At 39.9% G+C, this 26,912-nt stretch overlaps 1 protein-coding gene across 1 annotated transcript in view; it reads right to left on the bottom strand.

Annotated features, from left to right (window-relative positions):
• LOC137992995 (unhealthy ribosome biogenesis protein 2 homolog) overlaps nucleotides 1–26,912 on the bottom strand; it is a 36,536-nt gene that overhangs the window by 3,839 nt on the left and 5,785 nt on the right. Inside the window, exons 6-31 of the mRNA XM_068838641.1 lie at nucleotides 23,593–23,762; nucleotides 22,553–22,709; nucleotides 22,000–22,091; nucleotides 21,020–21,179; nucleotides 20,023–20,108; nucleotides 19,511–19,679; nucleotides 18,094–18,179; nucleotides 15,825–16,158; nucleotides 14,890–15,114; nucleotides 14,110–14,265; nucleotides 13,815–13,984; nucleotides 12,911–13,039; nucleotides 11,752–11,930; nucleotides 11,103–11,305; nucleotides 9,386–9,490; nucleotides 8,432–8,605; nucleotides 8,076–8,198; nucleotides 7,261–7,389; nucleotides 6,445–6,698; nucleotides 5,446–5,572; nucleotides 4,247–4,594; nucleotides 3,097–3,222; nucleotides 2,415–2,519; nucleotides 1,902–1,978; nucleotides 596–705; nucleotides 228–339 (exon numbers count right to left, since the gene is read on the bottom strand). Of these exons, the coding sequence (XP_068694742.1) occupies nucleotides 228–339; nucleotides 596–705; nucleotides 1,902–1,978; nucleotides 2,415–2,519; nucleotides 3,097–3,222; nucleotides 4,247–4,594; nucleotides 5,446–5,572; nucleotides 6,445–6,698; nucleotides 7,261–7,389; nucleotides 8,076–8,198; nucleotides 8,432–8,605; nucleotides 9,386–9,490; nucleotides 11,103–11,305; nucleotides 11,752–11,930; nucleotides 12,911–13,039; nucleotides 13,815–13,984; nucleotides 14,110–14,265; nucleotides 14,890–15,114; nucleotides 15,825–16,158; nucleotides 18,094–18,179; nucleotides 19,511–19,679; nucleotides 20,023–20,108; nucleotides 21,020–21,179; nucleotides 22,000–22,091; nucleotides 22,553–22,709; nucleotides 23,593–23,762 (4,106 nt within the window). The remainder of the gene's footprint in view (nucleotides 1–227; nucleotides 340–595; nucleotides 706–1,901; nucleotides 1,979–2,414; nucleotides 2,520–3,096; nucleotides 3,223–4,246; nucleotides 4,595–5,445; nucleotides 5,573–6,444; nucleotides 6,699–7,260; nucleotides 7,390–8,075; nucleotides 8,199–8,431; nucleotides 8,606–9,385; nucleotides 9,491–11,102; nucleotides 11,306–11,751; nucleotides 11,931–12,910; nucleotides 13,040–13,814; nucleotides 13,985–14,109; nucleotides 14,266–14,889; nucleotides 15,115–15,824; nucleotides 16,159–18,093; nucleotides 18,180–19,510; nucleotides 19,680–20,022; nucleotides 20,109–21,019; nucleotides 21,180–21,999; nucleotides 22,092–22,552; nucleotides 22,710–23,592; nucleotides 23,763–26,912) is intronic.

Genomic DNA, 26,912 nt, shown 5'->3' with positions numbered 1-26,912 from the left:
ACGACAAAGTGTCCTCTCACTCTACACCACAAGTAAACATAAACAATTAACTTTGCTCTGAACTTGAAAATGGGAAGATGACGATTACAGTTAACGGGGCGCTTCTGGACTTTATCGAAATTAAGCAGGCAGGCAGGCAGGCATCTAATTACATAAAACTGAATTTTCAGGTATAAGCTGAGCACGGCAACCAAACTTCGTATAAAATTGATAACGTTGGTACAAACCTGGCCATCCTTTGCGCACTCTCTGTAACTTCCGTCTTCTTTTCTTTTCCTCTCGTTTCCAATACGACATTTTTGCGGTCATCGCATCTCTTAAGCAGTTTAGTCAGAAGATCTTAAGGATCCAGTTAAAGAAACTCCACATCCAAAACTGACGTCTTTTATTAATTCATATTTTTCATTCTTGTGAACTCAATATCTCATTGGAAGCGAAGTAATACAGCAATTCTCGATTTGTAATTGAGTGGATAGTCTTACTGTGATTGAATGGAGATTCATTAAAAGCGGCCAGCGATGGTCTCCAAAACAAAACCAAGCACGAATCAGCTATAAGGGTCCCGGCCTATTATTTATAACTTATTAAAGGATACTCCGAACACAGGAGATAAACACGTGAAAAGCCTCATATACAGCCTCAGAGTGCTGAAACAGCAATGTGCTCAAAAGAGCATATTGTGACTCAAACAATTGTAGAAAACTCCTGATGGAAAGCACAATAACAATAATCCTTTAGTCGACCACAACACGTGCTTTAACTCTTTGCCTCCCAACAGAGCCACTTAAAAAGATTACTCCGTCAAACGCCAGGCGATCCGTCTCGTCAACGGGGAAGCCCTTAGGAGCAAAAGGGTTTCAGATAATGTCCCCTTTTATCAAATAACCATTTGACTCCAATTAGGGTCACTCACAGGTTTTACTCTTTCTAACGCCAGACTACTTGCGAATGAGTCTAAATCACACGGCGGCTATGTTAAGTCCCGAGGGATTGAAAACTTCTGTTTTTGCGCACCGAAACTCGTTCTCAAACATTTCAACTCGAAGCTCGGCGTACGAAAGCTATTGTTTATGGCAAATACATACATACTTAATTGACCGCTCCCCATAGGGGCTTTTTAGGGCCAATGAAACACAATCACGACAAAACATTCAACAACAACTGTTAAGAATCCCAACTGGCTGGAGGCAAACCAGTTGGCTATTTACAAGTGCAGCTGGGAAGTTGAGTTACGTGTCTGTCCGCTTATTGACAATAAAAACTAACCAATGAGCGCGGGAGAATTTTGCAGTCATTGCAAAAAATGATATTGACTGTTTAAGTCCCAATATCACACACACAAATACAAGGCGTTGAGTACGTGAATGGAACCAGGGCCACGTTGGTGAAAGCGAGTGCCATGGCACCTGCCCCGCTTTCCAGTTTAGCAGTCGCGTCTCTTGCAGATAGCAAGAGAAGGCCTTGATGGTAATACTACGAAAACCACCGATCTGTGGAATTGGTGGGAATTTACGTGTCTCTGCGCCGCCCACTTTCACCTGTAAATAGTTCAAATTCTTAAGAGGTATTGGCAGAACTGAGCGCATATGGAAGGTTCTATAATCGTGGAAAAGCGCTCGGAGGAGACTTGAGAATGAAGATTATACAAGACATTATCGGAAAAGGGGGAGACTTCACCACAGGTTTCTTCGTGGGAAGTTTTTCTGCGATTGCCAGAGAAAACAGAGATAAATTTTGAAAACGTATTTTTCCATTGTTGCGGTCTTGAGAAAGGAATTTCAGCAAAAAGTTTAACGAAAGAAATGCGAACCCATTCCACTGATCAGTGGTTTTCGTAGCATGTCCACCGCTTTATGCTCTTTTCGTGTCCTGGCCATTGCATCCTATAAAGACTTGCTTACCTATTGTCACAGTCCTCAAGCGTAACCATCATATCGCTGTGAAGTACCAGAAGAGCATTATGAGGGAGAACCATTCCCTGAAAACGGAGTTTAAAAACTCACTAATGAGCCATACGCGTGACATTCGATAGAAACGCACAATTTAGATCACATGAATCCTCTAGAGACCCTGATATAGTTAAGTGTTACTCGAATAAATAATCTTTGGCTAAAATAGCTATAAACAGTCTGGAATGTGGACACAGACTACAAATTAACCTATCATTTTACACCTTTATGTAAGATTTAGGGACTTTTGGTAGGACAAAAGACATAACTAAAAACAAGTTAATGCGCGCGCACATATCGCTTAAGGTTGTTGGTGGTGCTAGTAAAACCAGCTTTTAAAAACTGACACATTTTCCGTTCATCTTATATATTTATTATATATATATAATTATATCTATTACACGCCACAGAAAACTAGACTTGGTAGATTTGAGATGCCGATCATATACAGACTAATCCACAAACCTTGCCAAGAGAGAGAATTTTCGTCATAATGTCAATAGCCAGTTGAATGATTCCAAGATTGCCAGAGTCGCGTTCTTGGATTAGGAACTGAAGGGCGACCAACACCTAAATAATTGACCACAAAGAAAGACTGACTAATTGAAGTAAGCAACACGGTGAAGGGCATACAAGCAAACAAACAAGCAAATAGCAACAGCCAAGCCGTTGAAACTCACGCTTTGAAATGATTCACAGGTGAAGGTTCGTACAAAAACGTTAAGGTGAAAATCACTGAGTCACAAGCAACGATGAAGGAGAAAAACAGCAAATAAAGACTGCAACAAGTCAATAATTAAGAAATATAATGCAAAACATAGTCCTTCGTACTCCAAAAAGCATCAATTTTTGTACCACGATCAATCGCTCTCGCAACACAAACTTTGCACTCTTATGCAAAAAAAAAAGCAAGTTCTTTAACATTCCATGTATCATCGTGAAATCTTCAAAGTTCTGCAAAGTCCTGGTCACTTGAATTCTTACACAGTCGATGATTTGTTAAGCTACTGGCGACACGAAGTTGCGTCGAATCTGTTAAGAGCCCTTCATTCTAGACCACTGAGCTAAATGTCCACGCTCATTGGACGCTTCGTACCCTTGATCCCAGTTACACCTTAGCTATCCAGAGGAAAAGAAGAATTCTTACCTTCGGTAATCTTGGACGCAACTCTTTTTTTCTTTCTTTGATAAAGCGTTCACTTAGCAGACGAAACCAAACTTGTAAGGAAACGTGGAGCAGATTTACAGAATCTTTGTTTATGGTACTAATAGTCTGTTAAACATGTTACAAAAAACCGCTTAAGAGTGGAAATAGTGAATGTTCTATCAAAGCAAACATCGCTGACACCATACAGAATTTAATCTATCAATAAATCAGTTAGTCAACCAATCAATCGTTCGGTCGGTTAGCCAGTTTGTCATCCTGGCCCGGGTTTCTCGATTGGAAGTATGGTTAGCGCTAACCGGCGTTAAATGCCATGGAAACCTATAGGTTTTGATACCTCTTAACCAACAGTTAGCGCTAACCAGGCTTCGAGCAACCGGCCCCAGGTAGTTATTCAGTCATTCAGAAATTCAAAAGTAAAAAAAAAATCATCCATCAATCAAGTAATCAAGGAAGCAAGTAAACAATCAGTCGGTATTTTTAAATATTTTCAGATTAAAGTACTTAAACAGTCCTCGATTCCCGAAACAATTCAGTAAACCTTATTCTAGGTTTGCATCCACCTGATGAGACGGCCATGTCGGTGTACAAAACAATTGAAAATGTCCCGACAAGTTTTGCATAATAATAGAGTCAAATTCCCAAAAGGTATTTTACTGCATTGTTCTGTACACCAACATGGCGGCAGTAATGTCACACGCAAACCATCAATTGGCTTGTTCATTTTGTTTTCCAAGTACAGATCATGTGCATTGGACAACCCTAGAAAACACTCTCTTGAGTAAAGTGTCACGCAATCTAAATTTGGAAAATAAAAATGTTACAGGTGAATAAGGTCGAATGATCTTTTTTTCACGCTCTGCTTATGAAATACCCCTTAAATGTTTTCTCTAGAGATATCAGGAAACTTAAGATTGGAATTTGAGTACAACCCACGCAAACAAGTAAAGTAGCGCGAGTCCATTCACGACTCCAGGGCTCTTCCCTTTTGCGCATGTCCTGAGCAGACAATAGATAGGAGGCTCTGGTGACGAGATTGAGCGCGCATTGAGTTAGGAGCTGTGCATGATCAGAATCGAAATGGCAATATTAAAGTCTGGAATTGTGTTCCCAAATCAAGAAAAATACTCACGATTCCGCTGCACAAGCCATCCAATAATTCAGGCAGCAATACGGGATCGCATCCCTCCAGTAACGACAACACGAGCCCGTAACCCTCTTCCATAATGTCCCTTGTTTCTGGATCTTTTCTTTGATCTGCCACAACGTTTTCTATAATATCGCTTTTGTAATGGTAATTTTCCGTTTCTGATTGGCGTTCGTCTTTCTTACCAGATTCCACAGAGCGAAGTAATCTTAAGAAGTGTAATGACGACGCCACTAGTCTGATGTGTAAATCCTCGGGTAAATCCACGCTGAGTTTTGAGCACGACCGGCAAACTATTTTAAGAAAATGAAGGCAGGAATGTACGGTTTCTTCCTGGTAAAACAAGAACATAAGAAATTGAGAAAATGTAAATCCCTTATTGGATGCGGCTTAGTTTCCAAATTTGTTGCCTCCGTCGGAAATGCTTAAAACTGAAAGTAGCTGGTTATCTACATGTTCGAAGTATCGTAATGGAAAGTGAACATGCCGTTACATAAATTTAACTCAAGTGGTAGGGGAATGATTACTTAACTTTGTTTGTAAACTTTGCTGCGATGTTCGGAACCCAACTAAAGAAACGACTCCTGTCTATCCTTCCCCGCGAGAAAATCTCTGCCACGAAACCATTCCTTCTTTTTTCTGATGAGCCCACGCTGTCATTGCATGAGCGCGACACATTTCAATGATTGGGCAAACAATAAGCCCTTTCCCGTGCTTTGTAGTTTGATTCACAGGCAGCTTATGGGCTAATCACAGAGAATCAATTACAGAGAAGTGACCTGCTTCCAGTCAGTTGTCAGTCAGGAAATACAAGGGGGTGTAGGGATGGCGCAGTGGTGAGAGCACTCGCCTCCCACCAATGTGGCCTGGGTTCGATTCCCAGACTCAGTATCATACGTCGGCTGAGTTTTTTTGGTTCTCTGCTCTACACCGAGAGGTTTTTCTCCGGGTACTCCGGTTTTCGTCTCTCCTCAAAAACCAACATTTGATTTGACTTGCGCTGATTTGTTGATTTCAGTTTACAGTGTCCTCACTTAGTGCTCCAGCGCTAGAAGACTAGACACTTAAATAAAGTTCCTTTCCTTTCCTTTTACCGAGTTCGAACATCACATATCACCACGACACATCGACACATCAAGTCACACGCAAACGTGTTTAGCACTCGCATGATAAGATCTGCTTACCTCTTTCTCTGACAGAGAGAAGTTGAAGTTTCTTTCAAACACATGGTGAATGGCAGTTGTCAATACTACGTCAAATACTAGCTGCCATTCACATTGCTTCAACTTCTCGTTTACAAGAAGTAGCTTCCTAAAAGTAGAAGGAATGATGCAAAACTAGCTGATACAGGATTTTTTTTCGCCATAGTAATGTATAATGTAAGAGCATAATGTAAGAGCATAATGTAAGAGCAGAAAAGGTAAATAGCATTTATCTGATTGAAATGGGCAAATATAGCGTGGCTCCTCTAGATGTCCGTTTCATCGCAAGTTATTTGTCAAGTCTGATCTTTTTTCTTCCATGCGGGTGAAATAAGAAACGAAAACTCTAAGTGAAATTGATTGTCAAAAATGAGAATAACTTATGCAGTTGTCAAGGAAGCCTGAAGAACAAGTCCAAGCTTGAGCTGGCTCGAATCCATGAAAGTGCCATTGCGCGGAACTGCTCCTACCACCAGAGTCAGTTGCACGTTCTTGCTATATCCCGTAGAAGGTGAATGGATGATAGTGAAATATATTAATTTAACCCTTTTACTTCCAGTGGCTACTTATAGATTTTACTCTGTCTAACGCCAGACGATTTTACGCGTTAAGGGGGGCCCCCTCGCGGGCTTAATGGGTTTAAGGCATTTTGAACTGCGGTTATAATGAATGACACTAATCGAGGATCACATGATCATAGCAGTTAAAAGCAACTTTAGCAATTGCAAATAGCCTGAAGTAAACCGAGGCTTGAGCGGTTTCGAACTTATCAGTGGCAGTGCGCTAGCGCGCCTGCGCTGCAATGCTCTATCAACTAACTTGTATTTTCACAGGCTCTCTTTGCAACTGCTTCAGATGCCCTAGACTACGATGATCATTTCCGCCGGCTTGGTCATTATTAGCGCAGTTCAAAATGTCTGTCATAAATATTTCAGAAACAAGAAACGAAGACCTGGATTGGAATGGAACAAGATTCAATACCCTGACTGTTGCGATACGGAGTAAATATGTAGCAAACAAGTGAAGGAATCGATCCAGACAGGAAACTGTAATAGGAAGTCTTGCCACTTCTTTTCATTTCGTTCTCTTGAGGTTGGCTCTTTACTTATTTCCTGCTCCCTTTGGGATGACTGAGCCATCGTTTTTAACAGAGCTAACAAGGCAGGGCCGAGATTGATCACAATAGATGATGAAATTCGAGTCATCTTGATCCCAGAGACCTTGCTTGTGAGTACCTGAAAGAATTCAATATTGCCTTACCTGACACAATCATGGAAAATAACGATAATAAGATTCTTGTAAATGCAACTAACATAGCTCTCCATGCCTTTTACAACACAGAATTAAATCAAGGGTTCGTGGCTTACAAAAATAAGACTTTGGAGAAAAACAGATGTAATCTGAAAAAACATGCAAGTAATATTTCAACCTCGTCTTAAAACAGAAGACAGAGACGATCCTCATGATGGTTGGAAGCCAGGCTGGTCCACAGACGTAATGCAGCCACGAAGAAGGTTCTTTAAAAATAGTCTACAGTATCATCATTCTGACGATGAATTATTATATTGTAGTCATGGTGATACTTCTACACCCTGTTATCGTTACTGATTTGACATACTGGTACGGCTGTTTAAATGAAGCGGTAACTTCAGGATATCGATGTGGCATTATGTTTAGGTTACAGCACGTTCCGCGAGTTTAAAACCTCCAGTCCTCAACGAACCCATGTAAAGAGCGATTGATGGTACTTTTCCGAGCTCCGACCCACCGGAATTTAAAATAAAATAACCGACATACCTCTTCACACACCGCCAAAAATCCACCTACGGCGACTAATAATGCGTGGTTGGAACGCGCAATATTATCTATCAAATGTTTCGAACATTTCCGAACGTCAGTGGAAAAGGTCCCCAAGTCTTCTTGTAACTAAAGTAATGAAAATATCAAAGCCTTTACGACCCATACCACAAGAAAACTAACACCGCTATATTAAGAGCGTTTTACAGAAAACTTGCCGAGCCAAGCAAGCGGGAGATTACTTCTTCTGCAAGAATAAAGATGTTACACCAAGAGAGAAGGGTTGGTGTGATGTAGAAAGCATGCGCCTTCCCCAGATCATGTCCCGGACTGGTCATCAGACCTAGCAATTCTCTATTCTACTCAGGGATTCTTTTTTTCTGGGTTCAGGGGTTTTCCTTTAATGTCAAAGCCGAAGTAATAGGGGTGACACGGAAGTTAGAGCACCCCCTCCCACCCCTCCCAAAAAAACAAACAACAACAACAACAAAATAAAAAAAAACACACACACAACAATGTCGCTCGGTTTCGACAAAAGGACTTGACATCTCATGTGGGGTAAAAGTACTTTGTTCTCTAGTCAAGTAAGGGCTTATTCGAATATTCAGTTTTCCCCCTTTCGTTTGGAAAAAAAAACACCTCTCTAAATTTTCATTCCATAAGGATTCAGTGGATAAAAACCTACCATGTGGATATGCCATTGATAATCCAGTTTATCAATGCCATCAACATTATTCCAACGTCTATGGCATTACTAAATAACTAGACGAATAAATATAACTCGTTATCTCATCGTTCTTGCAACATTTTTGTACCTTCTGGACTGTGCTCTCGCAGGTGTATTTAGAGGGAGCTTTGAGCAGGTACTTGACAGTCGAGTTCATCAGGCCTCTAGTGACTCTTAGCACGCTATCTAGAATGTCTCCTTTACTTGGATCCTGTTAAGGTAAAAATGCAAGCTCATCAACTTCCGCTCAAGTGTTGGGTCCGAGTGGCAACAAGGTCACATTTTATCGGCGTTCAATTCTAACACGGTAGAAAACTATAGATGTCTCAGGAAAAACATGATTATTCGAAAACAATCAAACCGGCACTAAAATAATTATGCCCTTCAATTACTTGCGTTTGGATAAAACTTAATGAGTAACGGATTCCCAAAGATCTTTCTCACCATGTGAAAAGTCTGCCAAAGTTTGACGGTTGAGCCAAATAGCCAGGTGTGAAGAGATTCGAGCTCAATAACGCGATGCGCAATGATTTTTTTACGGCTGACAGAACCATCAAACAGAATTGTAAGAAACTGACGGCTCAGGATCAACAACTTCATAAATTCAAGAGAACAGTCCTGAAAGAGAACAGAGCTGTCACAACGTTTTCAATTGTATTGCATGAATATGTATATACTAAACAAATATGAACAAAGGTTGAAATATTCGTAGAGCGTCATAAGAACGCATTAATGACCATCTCACAGTAGGTTTGAGTGATCTTTAATTCTGTAAAAAGACATGCAGCATAATTGCAAGGTCATAGCTTTCACGGTCTTATAAATTTTGTAGGTGCAGAAATCCATACTCCTGAACTCAGAGGTCCCGATCTGCGATGGAATGAGGCTCATCAGATTTCGGTATTATCTATTTTTACGACAGCTACTGCTAGATTTTTGTATTGTGTTCCTTGCAATTCCTTGCACGATTCATGATTTTGCATTAAGCACGAGCATTCCATCGAGCGTCTACTCGGTTGCAGACCAATTAGAGACCTCGTGGTCATCAGGTCCATTCTGATTGGCCATAATATGGCGGGAACCGCACTCTAAATTTAGATAACAGAGTAATTTGATGGGCCAAGGACAAATGACAGAGAGAGATCGACATTTCTGGTAGATGTTCGAGTGGGAAGATGGAAGAGAAATTGGTGCGAAGGTATTTGGACGCCTGAGTACGACAAGGGCGTAAGACAGAGCGGGCGAAAACGGCCAATTTGTTCAATTCTAAAGTGAAATTAAGTCCACGTTATAACTGTACTCGCCCAATGCAAGCGGTTGCGTGGAAAAAAGTTCAACGGGGTTACTCAGCCGAGACCTTGACACTACGACTCCGACACCAAAGCCTTAATATCTCACCTTTAGCAGGAAAGAAGTAAAAACGACATCACATGCGAGCAGACCAATCAAACAACGAGCATGATTATCATCAGACAGCCAATTAAGTGGTAGATAACCCAAAACCTGGAAAGTGAAATTCGTCAGTACACAATGCAACCTTCGCTATGTGTTTTTTGACGTTGTATCAGTATTTCAACTTCCCGCTATGTTTGTGAGTTTTCAAACGGCCAGGACCACCGTTCTTTTTTTCTATCTATAAATACTGAACACGGCTTAAGAGACTAAAAATTTGCATACGAAGTTGTAATTGTGTCTCCGTTTATTTGAAAACCCCCAAGAGTTGGTTCGGCTGGGGTTGAATGCAGAAACCTCCCGCTGAAAAGCCATCTCCTTGCAGAACTTCGCAAGGATTTTTGGTGGGCTTTCATTGTTCACAAGTTTTGCCTCACAAGTTTTGCCTCACAAGTTTTGCCTCATGATTCGCTCTGACGAAGGGCTAACGCTCGAAACGTCAGCTTTTAGAATCTCTGTACGGTGGTCAATTTACATTATCAACTCCGTTGATAAACCAAATTTTTGCCTCATTAGCCTATGCCCATCATTTTCTACTCAATCATCCACAAAACCAGCACTGAAAATTGAATGTGAATTTCATAATCAGCTACCTTCGAGAACTTGAGCCCGATATACTAGATCTTTGAGAATGGTTGCTTCAAAAATTCAAGTTTTGCAAAGAATGATGGGTCTCGTTACCGCTTTTGCCATCCAACAATTTAGCAATATTTCATGGGCTAATATTTCGCTGATTACCTAAACTAAAAGGTTTTAAGTTTAACAAATCCTTTCAAGTTTTTAAGCCAATTTGTTTGAAACAAGATGACTTCTATAACAAACTAGTGCTGTTTCCATGTAAGAGTGCCTGACCTTTAAGAAAGCTTTTCGCGTTAACAAATCGAAAGTGGTTCAGCGTTGTCTGTACTCTCTTATAAAATAATTAGGATAGTACGCGCATTCTCATTGGTCGATAGCTGTATTTAGATGAGACTATGAAAAAACGGCTGTGACATCCCACGAATTTTGATTGGTTACGTGTTGTCAGACGCGCATTTTGATTGGCTGGTGGGAAATGAGTACGTATCAGGAAAATCGGCCTTACGCACCCTCCAACAGATAATTGATCAATACGAACTTTGCTTATCTGCTGCTTAATACCAACGATAAAAAGTTCGTTTTACTATCATTAAGTTTTATCCTATCTTTAATCATCTATGCAAGAATAGCGCTTATACTAGATACTATGGCTGTAATAAATTGTTCCTCACTGACGCTGCATCCTGTGCCCGGTTGTTCGAAAGCCGATTAACTTAATCCTGGATTAGCGTAAACTTTTGTTTCAACTTTTCAACTTTTACACGAAAGTTTCTTTTGCTTTTCAAGATTGACCTCTTCCAATTTAACGTTTTGCCGAATATCAGCGTTGAACAGCATTTGGGAGTAGAGAAATAAACTCCTTGGTTAATTTTTAATCTGGGAGTATCGTTAATCAGCTTTTGAACAACCGGGCCGTGGTTCATACCAAGGAGCAGATGGTCTTGCTCTTTGAATATTGGTCATACGAGGAGCAAGGTGGTCATGGTGGTTTTAAGTGTAGAGTCATAAGCTTGCGCAAGGAGATCGATTTGAACAAGATTCAAGAGGCACTGTGAAACCGGCACATTCTACATTCACGAAATACCTTTAGAATTCTCTGACAATCCGCAGCAGAAAACTTTACAACAGGGTCGTAAGAAAGTAACTCTACTTTCGAGATCCCGGTGACCGCACGGCCGAGTGCATAAAATGCTTTTAAATTCTTCACGCGTGGCTCTTCAGTTGTTTCATCCATTCTTTGCAAATTATGATTGTCATTGTTAAAATCCTCGTCTGACCTCCCTTCATCTAAAGCACCAAAACAAACAAATAAATAAGATGTTGAGCACTGCAGTCATTGCTATTGACTTATCTTGCTACCAACTTTGGCAAAGAAAAAGAATATGGAAGGGATCGTGGCTAATTAAAATGGTGGTTCTTCAAATTATTCAAATTAAGGCAAGTTGAGTACACCGTGACCGGCCAGCAAATAAAAATCCTAGTTTAAAATTTTATTGGGGGAATGAAAGCATTTTCCGCCAAAAAATGAAAACAAATAAAGCAGACACTGGGTGCGAGTCTAAACAGACCAATATAACAAACGTTTCTGTCGGAAAACCTTGCTAAGTATACCCAAAATTCCACAGGGTGACTAGTTAATGTTCTAATCGATCATCCGATGGCTTATCCGGAATATAATTTCGAACTTCTAGCCGACTGGAAAGCGTCCTAAGTTTCATCAAATCTTCTTGTACCGTTTTCATCACACTCCATGGTCTTTTTCTCTTCCTCCTCCTCCTCTTCTTGGTCAGGGTCGATCTTGTCGTCATACTTAACCATTTCCTCTTCATTATCCTTTACATGTGATAAAAATCTCGGGGTTCCGATACGGTGAAGCACCTTGGATATCTGTTCGACAAGCACGTCTCCACCGCTAAGATAAATATATAGAGATATGCAACAAGACAAATTGGCATTTACTACTTAAGAGACTTGTCCAGCTATAACTGAAATTAGTTGATTATGCGATCAACACATATAGAAGATCCACAATGAAAACTAATGGCTTACAGGTAATATATGTCACCCTCGTTAAAAAACAGTATTATTATTGTTATTTTTATTTGAGCGGTTTTCAATTGAGTGTCAAAAGTAATTAGCGAATTGCTTTGGTTTTGCATTTACTTCACTCAGTGATTGGTTGAAAGTTCTCGCGACAGTTTTTCAACCAATCAGAAGTGAAAGCAAAACCAATCGTGGCTTGCCTTTGCACATTTTCCCACGCGCTTTGTGTCGGCTACGTGTAATTACTTCGAGTCTTGATTGGTTTACTGGATTGTCTCCGTCCTTTTTGATTGGCCAAAGTTATTACTTTGGTTTTGGTTTTACGACACTCGATTGAAACTCGCTCTACGTTTAAAATGTTGCAGTACAAATCAAACAACGAAAAATCGAAAGGCAAGAAGTGACAGCATAGCAGATTGTAAATGATCACTGACAATGCCCCCTTTGTTTCGAATTCTATATGATTGGAAGGCCTGAGTATGCCGTCTATTGACAACTGTCTCGTGTTGTTCATACACTTGCTATAAAATGAATTAATCACTGCAAAAATGGAGCACTTTGAATCGTAGATTCATTGATTATCCACGAAGGAAACAATTATAAATCCCGATGCAAAATGAGCAGCCGGTTTTTGGAACCGGAACACTAATTAATCAACCTCCCACTCTGAGCCTTCTTCGCATAACAGTAGTGACTTTTTTACTAAATATTTTCCAAAAGAGAACAAAACATTCATTTCGCATGGCTTGGTTTGTTGTACCATTGGGCCTGAAAACTGAGCCTCGGAGCGGTGGGCAGTGATTAAGACCCCACAATTACACATTGTCATCACAAGGAATATAATCTTACCATGTAGAATCAATGCATTGCTTCAGTTCACTCAAAACAGCACATACTGTGGCCGTTTGCATGGAGAGAATCTCGTGAAGAGACGCGTCTTGGATCGACGTCATGGATACATCATACATTGTGATAAAACTAGAGAGAAAAACCCAAATGGATGTGAAAATTTTGCTCTTAATGCGCCGTAAGACTGGTTGAGAGAAACTAGCCATCATTCATCCTTGAGCGAGCTAGCGACTGCTTTTCCATTTTTCCCTCACCATCTTTCCCAGTCTAAAAGCTTGTGTCAGCGGCATTCTATGATCTTTGCTGCTCTCACGCCATTTTTTACAATACCATTGCAAGAAATCACCTCTTGCAAGACAACTGCATTATGGATTATTTGTGGACAATTTACAACAACTAAGGTTTCCATGTCAAGGACAAAACTGTCCTCAAGTAATTAACAGTATTTACTCATTAAATCACCCCATTGCAATAAAGGGCTACCGGCCAGTTTCGTATACTCACAGTTGAACCATGGAATGGAGGCGAAATAATCTGCTGCTTCAGTTTTCCAGTCCAAAGGCGAGCGCACAAAACCGGGCTCAAGTTAGTCTGGAATTGCGGATGTTGACCATTTACCAAAAATCCGAGAAATTTCGATTGAAATATGAATGGTTTATTTTGCTGTGCCGGAAGGAAAATTTTCCGAAATTCACAAAATTTCTGAACAGGAAGTCCAAAATTGCAACAGGAAATTTTGACGTTTGCAAATGAGATACACCCAATATACTAATGCATATCCCATTGGGGAGTTGATGCTTTAATATCATTCAAGACATTCGTCTATTATGATCGTCAGAGCTTGACTTGTCACAGACAAAATCCGCACTACTTAGAAAAGATTGAAGGATCATTTGACACATACCTTGGAACAGCTGTATTGTTTCCTTCTTTTCCTTGTGCGAGGGTCTTGACAAGCATCTGAGCAAGTGTAAACTGTTGGTCAGCATTACACAGCGGAAGAAGTACAAGAGCATTTCTTGATATCAAATCCCAGTGTGCTACAACAGCATTATTTTCATTGATGGTCAACTCCTGATGGAAATTGAAAAGTTTTGTCAACGCGTATTTTAAGCAAACAATTATGGACTCAACTGTTTACAGTAAGAAAGTCCTTCAAAAGGGTTATAGTAGCCAATGAGGTGTCCGTTTGTCGGTACCTGTCTATCCCACGATTCACTGCGCACAATTTCAGCATTGATACTGCTGCACACACAGGTTACCAGCTTCTGAAGCTCAATACAAAGTTCATTTCCTTGATCTAAATTCTTTTTATTGAGAAGAGCAAATCTGATGCTTTGAATGCAAAGAGCGTTCTGATAAGAAAAAAATAAAAACTTGCATAAGGATTAAATTCATGCAAACTGTTGTGGAGACGAAAACGTAGAAAGAAAACAAGAGAAACAGGTGTTTAAACTAAAATGGTCGAGGTGCTTATATATCAGATTTCGATATAAAAAAAACAACAGGAGAGAGCCCATAAACTAAAAAGAGGGAACGCGATAGTGTAGTGTCAAATGAACAAGAAATTGTTTGGTCAGAGGCTTTGCTCTTTTACCATGTTGTTTTGCCGAACAAGAAACAATGCCCCACACTGTCTTTTTTCCATTCCAATGTAAACTGGCAAGATTCTGATCGGGCAAACTTGAAATCAGGGGATGCTTCAATTCTAACTTCTTTTTCATGCTTCAAAACACGGATAACTTTCTTAGAATTTGTGAGCAACGGTCTCTTAATCTTCACCATGAAAAGAGAAGCCAACTATCTCGAAAGAAAGTGCCGAAAAAAGATACTTTGCTCACATTCAAATACCACATATTTGCTCGCCGCTAGACTGCGTTAATGTTTTTGAAAAAAATTAAGGTTATTAAAATTGCGAAAACATACGTGGTGATTGTGATGCCACATTGTTAGAAGGAAATGGCGCATTCGAAACAAACCTTAATGTACCAATGCCTGCAGTGGTCTCTACTGATAAGCGCTGCCATAGTCGTCTTTGCAGGAACAAAGTCACCGATTTCTTCGCTCCAAAAAACTGACGGTAACAGGGTTTCGTGTCCTTCGTTATCGCCAACAACTTGAAACTTGTTCAGGAGAAGTTCTAATTCTGCTAAGGTATGTTGCAACAGTAGAGCGGAGAAAAGGGCTGATTCTCTCTCCCGGGACTGGAGATGATTATACAGTACAGAGGATAATAATTATCACAGGTACATAAGATAATGATGACCCTTATGATAAGTAGCAAGGTAAGAAGAAATGTTAGATTATAAATGTTGCTTGTCCTGCTGAGAACAAGGGTTCGATACGAACTACTGGCATGAGAGATAATTTAACTATGGTGCCAGAAGAAGATGGACGTCACAGTAATTGCAATCAATTATCGTGGGTGCAATCGAAAACTGCACACAAACAAATTGGAGTTAACATCAAGGTAGAACACGCAGAAAACTCAGTGCTACTGATTTGGAATAGCGCGAATACACAGAAAAGTGCTTGGAAAATTGACGGTGTCACCTAACCTTGAGGTTGTGAACAAACGGGCATATTTTTTCCTTCTCTTTCACTTTTAATTTACTTACAAACAAACCATCCATGCTCCAAATCATCCTCCATCACCAGATAGAAATGCTGAGCCAGCGCCAAATTGGGAACAACACTTCCAAAGAATAAAGATTTGGCTGAAATGTTTTGTTGTTTCCAGGGTAGCGCAATCGAATAACGAAACTAATTAAATGCCAGCGCGATCATCAATTTCGGTATTACATGAGGAATACTGGGCATGCCCTTTTAAACCCCTTTTTCAAAGGTCTTGATCTACAGCGCCAATATCAAAATCACAAGAAAACGTGAATAGGAGGTAACTAAATTAACTTACTTTTTGCTCAACTTCCATTGAAGCCAAATCTACAAGAGGTTTTAGGACATCCTTCACTGTGTTCTGAAACAGTGGTGCTGTTGACTTCAAGAATGGTTTTCTTTTAAATTGTTCTCCAATTGCTCCAAACCTTATATTCACAATAAATGTATTGAATAAGCTCATTGAATATTCTAGTTTCCTCCAAATGAGTAATGAAGATGACGAGGACTTTTCCTTGCGCAGTTTCTTTAATTTTACTGTTTGAATGTAGTGTTCTTTGATCTCTCCACAAAAGATATTCCAAATGCTTTCAATTTGACCATAAGGAAGTCCTTGAATGGCTACAGTAAACCTAAAATTTAAGAAGAAAAAGCAATTAACTTTGAGCTGATTCCAGAAGTATGAAACAAAAACAAACGTATTTGTCCAACATGTAACCTACGACCAGGCGTTCTTTTCCCTAGAGAGTGGGTGTAATTCTTTTCGCATGACTATGAACAAGGATATTGTATTAAATTGAAAAACCAAACGACATACATGTATGTTCTGCAGCATCGACGAACACAGTTTTTTAAAGCTCTTGTTTCATTTCTCTGGCCACAGATTTTGTAAGGTTATGTCACATTATTTCTCCAGAAAGTGGAGTCTTAAAGCTGATCGCAAACGTGTCCGGTTTTTTACTGTATTGGTGGGATGTAATTATTGGTCCATTGGTCAGGACACGAAACCCGCCCCTCGGAGAAGTCTGGGCACATATCATTTTGAAGCATAGCCCTGAGGTGTTTTAAACCAGGTTGTTCGGACTTCTCTATTGGCGACTTTTGTCCGTGCGATCAATAGTCTTTATCAAAGGCAAAAAACCACATGATAACCACATAAAATCTTGTTCTTCGGCTATCGACGCTTAATAAGAAATAAAACAAATAGTGGTGGTAATTGAACATTGTGAGGAGCGCATTTTATGAAATTAACGATTCGTGTGCTACAACATCTCAATGCAAACCTTAGTACTGTTATGTTGTTACTCCATTAATAATATACATGGTAAATTACTCCAATGTGATTGGCTGAGAGAAATGCAGGTAACACAGTGCAGACTGAAAGCGATTATTCCGGGCAAAAAAAAAAGAGGTAACAAACAAAGCATTTTGATTGGTCAATGATTAAAGAAGCTCGCAGATAGTCAATCAAATGCGAGCAGTGGATGGCGCAAAATTTGGACAATTGATTCGTGATTATACGACTCCCTAGCACAATTGTGATAGGTTAGTTCGAAATTGTATTTCATGTATATTATTATCACATGATTTTTCTCGTTCAATTTGCAATAAATAAGCACTCGTGATTTTTTTCAAAGACTACAAATTGCACTCTCCCGTAATTGAAACTATTGCTTTAGTTCCAGCGCGGGTGTCTTCCAAATTGGGAAGTGGAATTAGATAGGCTGTTTATAGTCCTCATCCAAGAAGACTTGACAACTGACTTGCAAAGTCTAACCAGTTGCAGATGTCATTAAAAAAAGGCAGCACTTTCTCCTCAGTTATTTTAAGATCCCGAATGTTGATCTGGCCGGGATTCGAACCCGCGACCTCCCGCATGGCAGCCCGATGCTCAACCAACTGAGCCACCGGTGCTCCTTCGTAGTTCTTAGGAAACACAGAATCAACGACATCTTGTCTGTGTAGGTCATACAAAACTTCGCCATCTTTCTCAGTTTCTCTTTAATCGTTTTGAAGACACTACAACGTTGCAGCAGTTCTATACATTCTTCATTTGTCAAAGTGCTAGAGAGCATTTAAAACGATGAAATTGGAGCAGGATATCTGGTAGTGAATACATACATATAGGCGCTTAGGAGTATTTCTAACTCCCCCCTGGAGGGGGTGCTAGTCCATCGCAGGGTTACCCCCAGGGATGGGCCTTTCTAGGCTCGTAACAGAGACTTTACCTTTACCTATACCTTACATGCATATACGCACACAATTTAGAATGTCACAGCTCAAGTTTGGACGTTTTAGGTGTAATTTGCTTAAGCCACAAATTGGATATCCCGTGGTTTTCCGCCTCAGGAAGAAGTATGAGGCCGTACTACCAAACGCCTCATCTTCAGAGGGGCGAACAAACTGATTTGCATCACATATATATGTCACATATATATGTCACCAAATTTCCTGAGAGGGGAGAGTTTCGGCTTCTAGCCCAAGGACTGTAAACGTTTGCCACCTCCTCTTGCAGCCACATTGCAATGGCGACATTTGCTAAAAGTTATACAAACATTTAAACTTACTTCTGTCTGAATAAAGCTGTCAGGCTAAATGTGGATACTTCCAGAGTTCTCAAGGAGGCAAGAATAACGGACACAAGCTTCTCAAACTACGACGAAAAAAACTTGCATCAATAAAGAGGCCTCTTGCGTTGGCATTTTTGCTTTCAGACAGGCCTCCGTTGATTAAGGCTCTGGGGCCGGTTGCTCGAAGCCTGGTTAGCGCTAACCGTTGGTTAAGAGGTATCAAAAGCTATAGGTTTCCATGGTATTTAACGCTGGTTAGCGCTAACCATGCTTCGAGCAACGCGGGCCTGATCTTTCTATTGGGTGGATAACTTTTAAATGCAGTAAATACTCTCTTATTAGAAAGATTTACCAAAAAACACTGACAGAATTCAAAGTCGTCTGCGAAACCTCGAAGAGAAACTCTCCAGAAAGGACGGAAAGCCATACGCCAATGTTAGGTCATGGCGACGAACTCGCTGCTTATCTGAGATCTTGAACTTAGTACACACTTGTAAAAGAGCTTCCAGCGTTTCCTTCCGGTGCAGCTACATCAGCGGACTTCACACTAAACTGCAAAACCGCATGCAGATATCTTTTACTCAGGCAGTTGGACATAATGTGAGCTCTTAAAAGTTATGTATTGTTTTCCTTTAGAAATCACAATTTCAGAGTGAGTTTAGTTTAAACATCGTTGTTAACACCAGTAACAATTATCATTAATTTTTTCATTCCTTTTCCGAAATTTTCTTCGGTAAAGTTTTTGTAGAACTTTATATTTCAAATTTAATTTTTTTTCTTTTCAAAGGTGGTGAAAACCCCTCATATTCAGCGAAGATTGGCTACGTAACTAAATATACTATAATAATTCTTATTTCATTAATTCTAGCATCTTAATGGAATTTTAATTAGAATTTCTTTTTCTTTAAGAGCTTTTGTCATAAGGCTCGGCAAATATCTAATTTGACTTTTTTGTTTGACATAAAGTTTTCAAAATGGGCTGGCGAAAAACAGGGGCCAAAAAAGCTAGAAACATATAGTTCAGTTTTTAGTTCAGTTCAGTTCAGTTTTTATTATGTATTTTGCATAAAATATCACAAAGCTATGCAATGCTCGCAGTTAGCAATAGCTAGTCTAGGCGAGCATTGCTTACAAATATATTCCAGATAAAATGGTTACAAATACATAACTACACATTCACATAAAAATAAATAAATAAATAAATAAAATAAAATATATTAGTTTTAGAATACAGTTAGTGCAGTGGAATATAAAGAAGAAAGCAAATATATTGGGAAAAAAATGAAACAAAACTGCTGCATTGAATACACTAAATAATTAAATAGGTAGGGAATGGTTCGAAAAACTTTGTCCAAAGGCTAATTGTCCTTTTTAACATCAAAGGGGAATCTTACGCATTTAAAAAAGCGGTTACCTGTCGAAGCTTCATGTAGGTGGAAATGAAAGATAGCATCAAACAATTGTGAGCAACACCATCGCTGTTTCCAGTTTTCCAGAGCATCATCCAGATTGTCTCCATGTGAGGCTCCAGCAAAGAATGATTGAGTTTCAGAAGAACATCCAGGCACCGAAATACTGCTTCACTGTGGTCAAAGACAAACAGAAAAGACAAAATCAACAATTTTCAGACTACTTAAAAGTAACTCAACCTTTTCAGTAGTCAAAGGTACGAAACCAGAAAATCGGCGCTCACATAAAGAAAAAGCTATAAAAAACTAATGTGTTTGTATCGCTCCAATAAAGGACCAAACGGGTTACGCATTTATAAATGTCTAAACTAATAAGCCAACGAGACTTGTGATTATATTCTTCCTTCATGGAACGGTCAGTAGTAGCTGGCAATAGTTATCAGGTTGTTATACTGACAACATTTTGTTGTCTCAGACTTCAGCCAAAGGCGTACCTTTTAAGAAACTCAACTCTTACCTGGTTTCGCCTTTTCCGATTAAGTCGTTTGTCAACTCTTTAAACCAATTAAATTGTAACGAGCCGTTCGAGCTGTCATCGGCTACCTTAAAGATCGAGCAAAAACCACAATTAAGATCTCAGAGAAAAAGTGTTTCCCCAACAATGCGCTGCTTATAGTTTTTTTTTTCCGTCAACTGTTATTCAACAATACAATTTATTGATAACACGAACTTAATGTGCTTCCTCAAAAATGTTAGAGAAATTGTTACAAATCGATCCCCCATCCCTCCAAAAAAGATACGTCGTTTCAAGAATTTAACGAATATCCTACCAATATAAATTGTGATACCATTATTAACCATTTTACTCCCAATAGCCACTTATGGATTTTACTCTGTCTAACGCCAGACGATTTTACTCGTCAATGGGGCCCCCCTCGGGCCTTGAAAGGTTAGGAGAATCGCAACCTGTAGGCCTGCGCACCGATTACAGACAGTAACCAGTTTTCCAATCGTTGAGCATTCAGGCACTGAACTGAGTAGCAAATCTGAATTTTTCTCCCGCAATTGTCTTCTCGAGTCTATCTGGGCAAACCACAAAGTGAGCACTGTCCATTATCTTGAGGTAAAAAAAACCTCTTGACATAAATCAAATCACTTATATGAGAACTTCTTTTATGTGCACCACCAGCATGGCAGGCGAGAAAATTCATTTCCTAGTTCCAGATTTGATTGCAAATTTCTCATTATCAGTATAACATAAATGACTTAATTTTCAATGTTCGATATTGCTTTTCTTGCGATCTGATTGGCACCCTCAATGTCGGTTATCAGTATATATAACGTATGATCTTATATGGAAACTGATTGTGCCGGTTTGTAAAATCGAAATAATTTAAGAGTTTGATACACTCTAATAAAACAATTATTATTACATACGCAACTATTGGATACGAGACTGTAATAGCTAATTCACATCCAACGCGCGTTCGTGGAATAATTGTTAAATAACGTACTTGGTAAATGTCATGAAGATGTATGCATTCCAACACTTGATGAAGTAAGCCACTGACAAATGAAACGTCTTGGCACGTCTCCTTGCAGAAACCCATCATTTCAGATACTTCAACAAAAAAATCAAACTCTACCACTTTTGACGCTGAAGGAGTTGCTTTTCTACGAAGAAGTGAAGAAGAGGTTATTTCATTGGACGACTATAACAAGTAAAGCAATCAATTCCCCAAAGGGGTGGTTAACCTCTCCAATGAATCATTTCCAGATAAAGCACCTCTGGTTAATAACTAAGCTTCTACATGAATTAGTATCTATGAAAAACGAGTCAACCCAAAGAAAGCACCATTTTTGGTTCGACGACATAGTGGTATTCGTTGTTTTGGGACCAAGGCTTCTTTTTTCGTTTGCTTTCTGTCTCACGACCTTGCGGAATGGGATTCGGCGGAAGTTTAATTTTTGCACTCATTCTGGTGAATCTTTTGCGATAGCTTTTACTACACAGATGTATTGAAGCGGGCGAAGAGTTTTGAGGGATTTCATCGTAACTCGCATTGATCTCACTCTTCAAAGTCGCCTTCTGCGTAAGACAAAGTTGATAAGACGTAGTAAAAAAGAAATGGTCGAGGTCATCCAAGGTCATCCAAGGTCATCAGAGAAGAGTTCGCATCAAAGGAAGCTCAAGGAGAGGGAAGATCCGTCAAACCTACCGGTTCGCCAATTCAATCATTTTCGAGGCCATAAAATGAAAAGGCGGTAAAAGAAAAAAACTGAGCATGAGCTTACACTAGGAAAACTTGTTTTTGTAATTGCTTTTTCGACAACCTCATAAACATCAGTGTACTTGGGAAAAATGCATCTGGGAAGCTGATCGTTCTGTAAGATTCGCTGACAACCAAAACTCAAAATTGAAGTATAAGGATTCTTTCTTTATTTCCTGCTTCTCTTTGAGCCAATAACACGTAAATACAATCGTTTGACTCACCTAACGGAGACGACGAATTCATTGAGCAGAAAAGGAAGTATTGCCAGGGCTGCTTCTTTGGTGGCAAACGCCTTCGTTCCTGATGTGTTTCGCTAGATAGATGGAAAAGGGATAGAGAAGCTCTGAAGAAGATACTTCAAAGTTGTTGTTTTGGAGCGTTTGCCCCTTCGTTAAAGCAACGCGATACTGCAGTCTTGATTTAGAATGATAAAATGACGCTCATGTTCAAGAAGAGCTTCTTAAAATCACTTCATTAATGCCACCTTAATACTTAATCAATCCAGCTGAAACTAAATGTTTGGACGGTTACAAAAAGACCACGAAGCGGTTTAGACATTGAATTTTTAATTTCTATGTCGGAGAAGCAAAGGAAGGAAACGGCGGGCATACCTCAAGATTCTTTTGGAAAAACCTGATTCTTTTTTTTTTTTTTTTTTAACAAATTCTCTCTTTCCTGTCCATGAACTTATCTTAGCCCTGGACGAGGGCGGTCAATTACGTGCACATTACATGCATATATGGCGGCTGGTCAGAATGTAAATTGAAAACTTACGAACTGAGACGAATCTGATGACAATTCCCACAACTTGTCAAAGAGAATCTTGGTATAGTTGGAAATTCTTGGTTTCTTTTTGGCCGGTTCATCGGAGTTGGTTTCTTTTTCTTCTCTTGCTACTTTTAAGGCCTGTTGGTATTCTGGCATGTGATCCCTGTGAGGTCATAAAAATTGCAGTAATTACAGAGGAGAACCCTGAATTCTTCCATGCGTTTATGTTCGGCATTCGTAATTAAGGCCTTACTTACTTAAGGCCCCGTACACACGTATCCGTATTCGTTTGAAAACGCAACCTTTTTTCTCCGTTTAAAAAAAAAGTCGCGTCCGTACGTAGCGCTTTCGCATCGTTTTCGCCAGTCCACATATATACGATAAATCGATTTGAAAACTGTAACTTTTAACGATAAGCCAACTACGCATGCTTGACGCATGAGTATTCGCTTTAACTATGACTATTTGGGCTAGAAAGTTCTCCCATCAAGCGCTAGTACGTCCAGGTCTAACCCAAAATCGTCGAGGTCTTGGCGGGCAACCACCAAGTCGTTTCAACCTTCTGCCTCTTGACACCGGTAGTGCAAGTAAAAATCTTAGTCTTAGCAGTGATTTGGACCCACGACCGAGATCTGAGAGGCGTGGGTTTATTCTCGATTTTACGTCACAGACTGCTTTGCAATGCAAAATTTCTTTGAAAACAGGAATTCAAAGCAGTTTGTGACGTAAAATCGAGAATAGACCCATACCTCTCACATCGCGGTCATGGGTCCAAATTATTGCAAGTTGTGCCAAGTTTACGTGGCTTGCACGGTACAGGGTAACAATGGTGACATATGTTCTCTTTAGATGGGGAAATTAATATTAGGAACGAAAAATGTTTGAGTTTAGGTGCACTTTTAGGTCTCATTGAATGTTGTTTGCCTGCCAGAGCAGACAAACCTCGACAAGGAAGGCTTTACCTTCACAAACTTAGAAAACGATACTTCGAAAAAGATCGTGTTCGATGGAAGTTAACACAATATAAGATATGAAGGTGACCTTACTTGTGAAAAAGAGATCTTGTTAAGGCTAATTCCGCGAGCTGAGAGATGTCTTGTGCCATTTTTGTCCACAATTCACATCTATTAAGTTGCTTCTGATTTTGAACTTCACTCAAACAAAACAAGAGCCGCGTCAGTGGTCCCAAGAGCTGCTGACACATGGCCGAAAAAACCTATGGGTGTTTTTGTAAGATGGATGCAACATAAGCCTTAAATCTATGTTTGTTATCCCTACGTTACTACAAGTAAACGTAAAACAAACACGATTAACCGCCGACTGGTTGGCTCAGTCCACTATCGGACTATACAGATACTCGACTGAGCCAGTGAGCTAGTGCGCTTTCAAGCAAATCCGAAGAAGTCACAAAAACGAAGATACCTTAATGATAAGCCATTTCCGAGTTCGTGTCTTTCCCCTCTTCGAAGCGAGTCTAAGAGCGAAGTTTTTGAGATAATAATTAATTCTACCTTGCATATGAATGAAAACTAATTTTCTTAAGAAAAACTTCGCTTCGTTCTTAGACTCGCTTTGAAGAGGAGGTAGACATGAACGCGGAAATGGCCTGTTTGTTTCTACAATCTTGGACAAAACTCGTTGGGAATTATGACGCTCTATTTGTCTGTGTGATAAAGAGAAAATTCTTCCTACTTCCCCCCCCCCCCCCCCTCCCCCCATTCCAATGTTGTTTTAAAAAGCGACCAAAGGCTTGCACAGTATTTTGCATCACATTATCAACATTGGTATGGGGGGAAGGGGGGAAGGACCAATATATTTTGTGAGTGCGTGCCAAATGATGCTTAAGCTAGAATTTTTCCCAAGAGTTTTGTCCAAGATTGTTGCATTCGATTAAGGAAAAATATCGCCTGCTTTCTGCACAACAATGCACAACGACCTTTGTTGTATGACATTTCACCCCTTCGCTGATCTAACGCCAGTTGAGACGCTCTTGTCTGAACATTCTCAAGAAAAAAAAATCTTAATTTGACTATTATAAAGTAAAGTAAGGGCACTACACAAGGGAAGCATATTCGAGGATCGGTCTCATAGGAGACTAGGATAACAAAGGGGAAACTTCCTTTTTTTCACCACCGATTGTTCGCTTGATTAGGCCGAATACTTTATTGGCCTCATTGGCGACCTTGTAGTGACGGTCACTCGCACGATTTCACATTTGTCACTATTAAAATTCCGTTGCCAAGTTTTGGACGATCTCGTTAAGCGAAACAATCCGGCTGAAGTATTTCAGAGTCCCTAGCCGTATCGGAAATCTGTCTGTAAACCTTACTGTCATTTGCATATAACAGTATCTGAAATTCCTGATGAAATGTGAGTAACACGAATTTAATGAACAAAACAGGTCCAAGAAGTTTCTTTTGAAGTACTGGTGATCATAGCGCAGATCAGAACGAGCAAGTATCGCGAAAAACAATGCTCTGCATCCCGCCAGTTAAGAAGTTAAGAAACCACTGTCGTGTCGTTCTAGCTTGAGAGGCACTTGTTTGGCATGGTAGTCCTTTCCGACAAAGGCATTCAATGTAAGCAGCTGGTTATTTAAAGTTCCGTCGATGTGCTAAGATTTGGCCCGGGCAAGGTACTCTAGCTGCTCTAGTACTCAGTGACAAACATTAAATGTCTCCAGTCGCGCACTCTTTCTTCTCCACCCGTCGGGAATGTTCTCTTGGCCCAAACTGAACTCAAGGTCTGCGGCCTCAGTCGCTGGCACTGTCGGTTGGTTACTTTCGCTGGCGACATACTTATGTCTCGGCAAGAACACGCAGGGGAGAATATCGGCAACCGCCTTGACCCTAGCTGTGATGCTGGTTTCGTGAGAAGGAGAGGCAGATGATATGATGATGGATCATAAACAGTGGAGTCGAAGCTAACTGGAGTACATGTACAAGAGGGATGGGCTTAGCGGGCAAGTCGCATGTTGAACGGCGCCAGGGAGTTGAAGTACAGTTTTTAGCTGAATTCCGGTAATCTGATCGACTTACTGGCTGTTGGCGAGGAATACACTTGGACGACATTGTAAAGAATAGCTCCGAATTGGAACGAAATGTTTATGACAATATTTGACTTTGACTGATTGTGGTTTCTGATTAAGCTAATGTGAATTACCGCAATAAAGAGTCCTTTTATACCCATCCCTGGGATCAAAAGTCTCACTTCGAATAAAGCAGTTGATTTGATTGCATGGATCGTTACTTACACGCGAAAACGAATTTACTGGTTTCTCCAGGGCAAACTGTAATTATTAGAGCCTAGCTCTGTTGTATGAATGGCCCTTTCAACCAAAAAGGGAAACACGAAAGACCACTTTCATGAATGACGACCTTCTTTACATTTTTTTGTATTTACAGTATGTTAATTAGACCTTCTGCCCTCACTTTGAAACAAAAATTCTTTTGAAATTTGCTCGTCGTAGCGAAGCTAGAAAGGCTTATTAGAATTTAAAAAGGAGAATATTTATTTGAGATAAGAATAATTTACAAGTTAAACAAAAAGTTTCGCACGTGTGGAGTCCGTTTGGACGTTCGGTGTCGAGCTGTGTAGCCGACATAATCTGCATCGCACAGATCCAGCTGGTACAAAACACAGGTCACAGGTCACAGGCCATTGTTTTACCAATACAGAAAGTATCCTAAACCTGTGACCTGTGACCTGTGTTTTGTACCTGCCGGCAGAGATCACATACAAAATGAAAAACAACGCATTGCTGATTTACAATTGACGGCTTGGCTTCTTTACGTTAGGTTTGTTCTAATTTCTTGCTTACAAAAACTGGCTGCAAAGTGGGGCCAATCTTATTACTAAGATCACGCAACTGCCTCTGAACAGCATTAGCTGAAACTTGATCTTTGAATGGTAGACTAATTCCGACCACGTTGCTGTGGTCAGTATTTCTCTCCGCTACACTTAATTAAGGGTTTCGAAAATGAAAACTGGAAATAAAATTGTAAATAACAGGATCTATAAGACTCCACGGGTAATCAAGACGGCTAAATTTGCGTATTCTTCATTAAGAGCCTCTGTTGTGGAAGATAGCGCATGAGCACGATGTAACATTGTCTTTAATAAAGAATATTTATAGCGTTTATCAGTGTGACTATGAAAATGTAAGAGCAAGACAGTATTGGTTGACTTTCTATTGACTTGAGTTTCGAATTTTGTTCCATTCTTGATGATTTCAATGCCGATGAAAGGGATCCTATCATCTACAGGAAGCTCCATCGTGAACGTTAGGCTGGGGTGCAGGCCATTCAAGGTGGTAAGAAACATAGTGGCAGCATCAGTATTTGGCATTCTTGCAAAAGTGTCATCA

Source organism: Montipora foliosa, chromosome 2 (assembly GCF_036669935.1).
Source record: "Montipora foliosa isolate CH-2021 chromosome 2, ASM3666993v2, whole genome shotgun sequence".
Lineage (NCBI taxonomy): Eukaryota > Metazoa > Cnidaria > Anthozoa > Scleractinia > Acroporidae > Montipora > Montipora foliosa.
The sequence above is the reverse complement of the archived record's forward strand: the minus strand, read 5'-3'. Positions and strand labels throughout refer to the sequence as shown.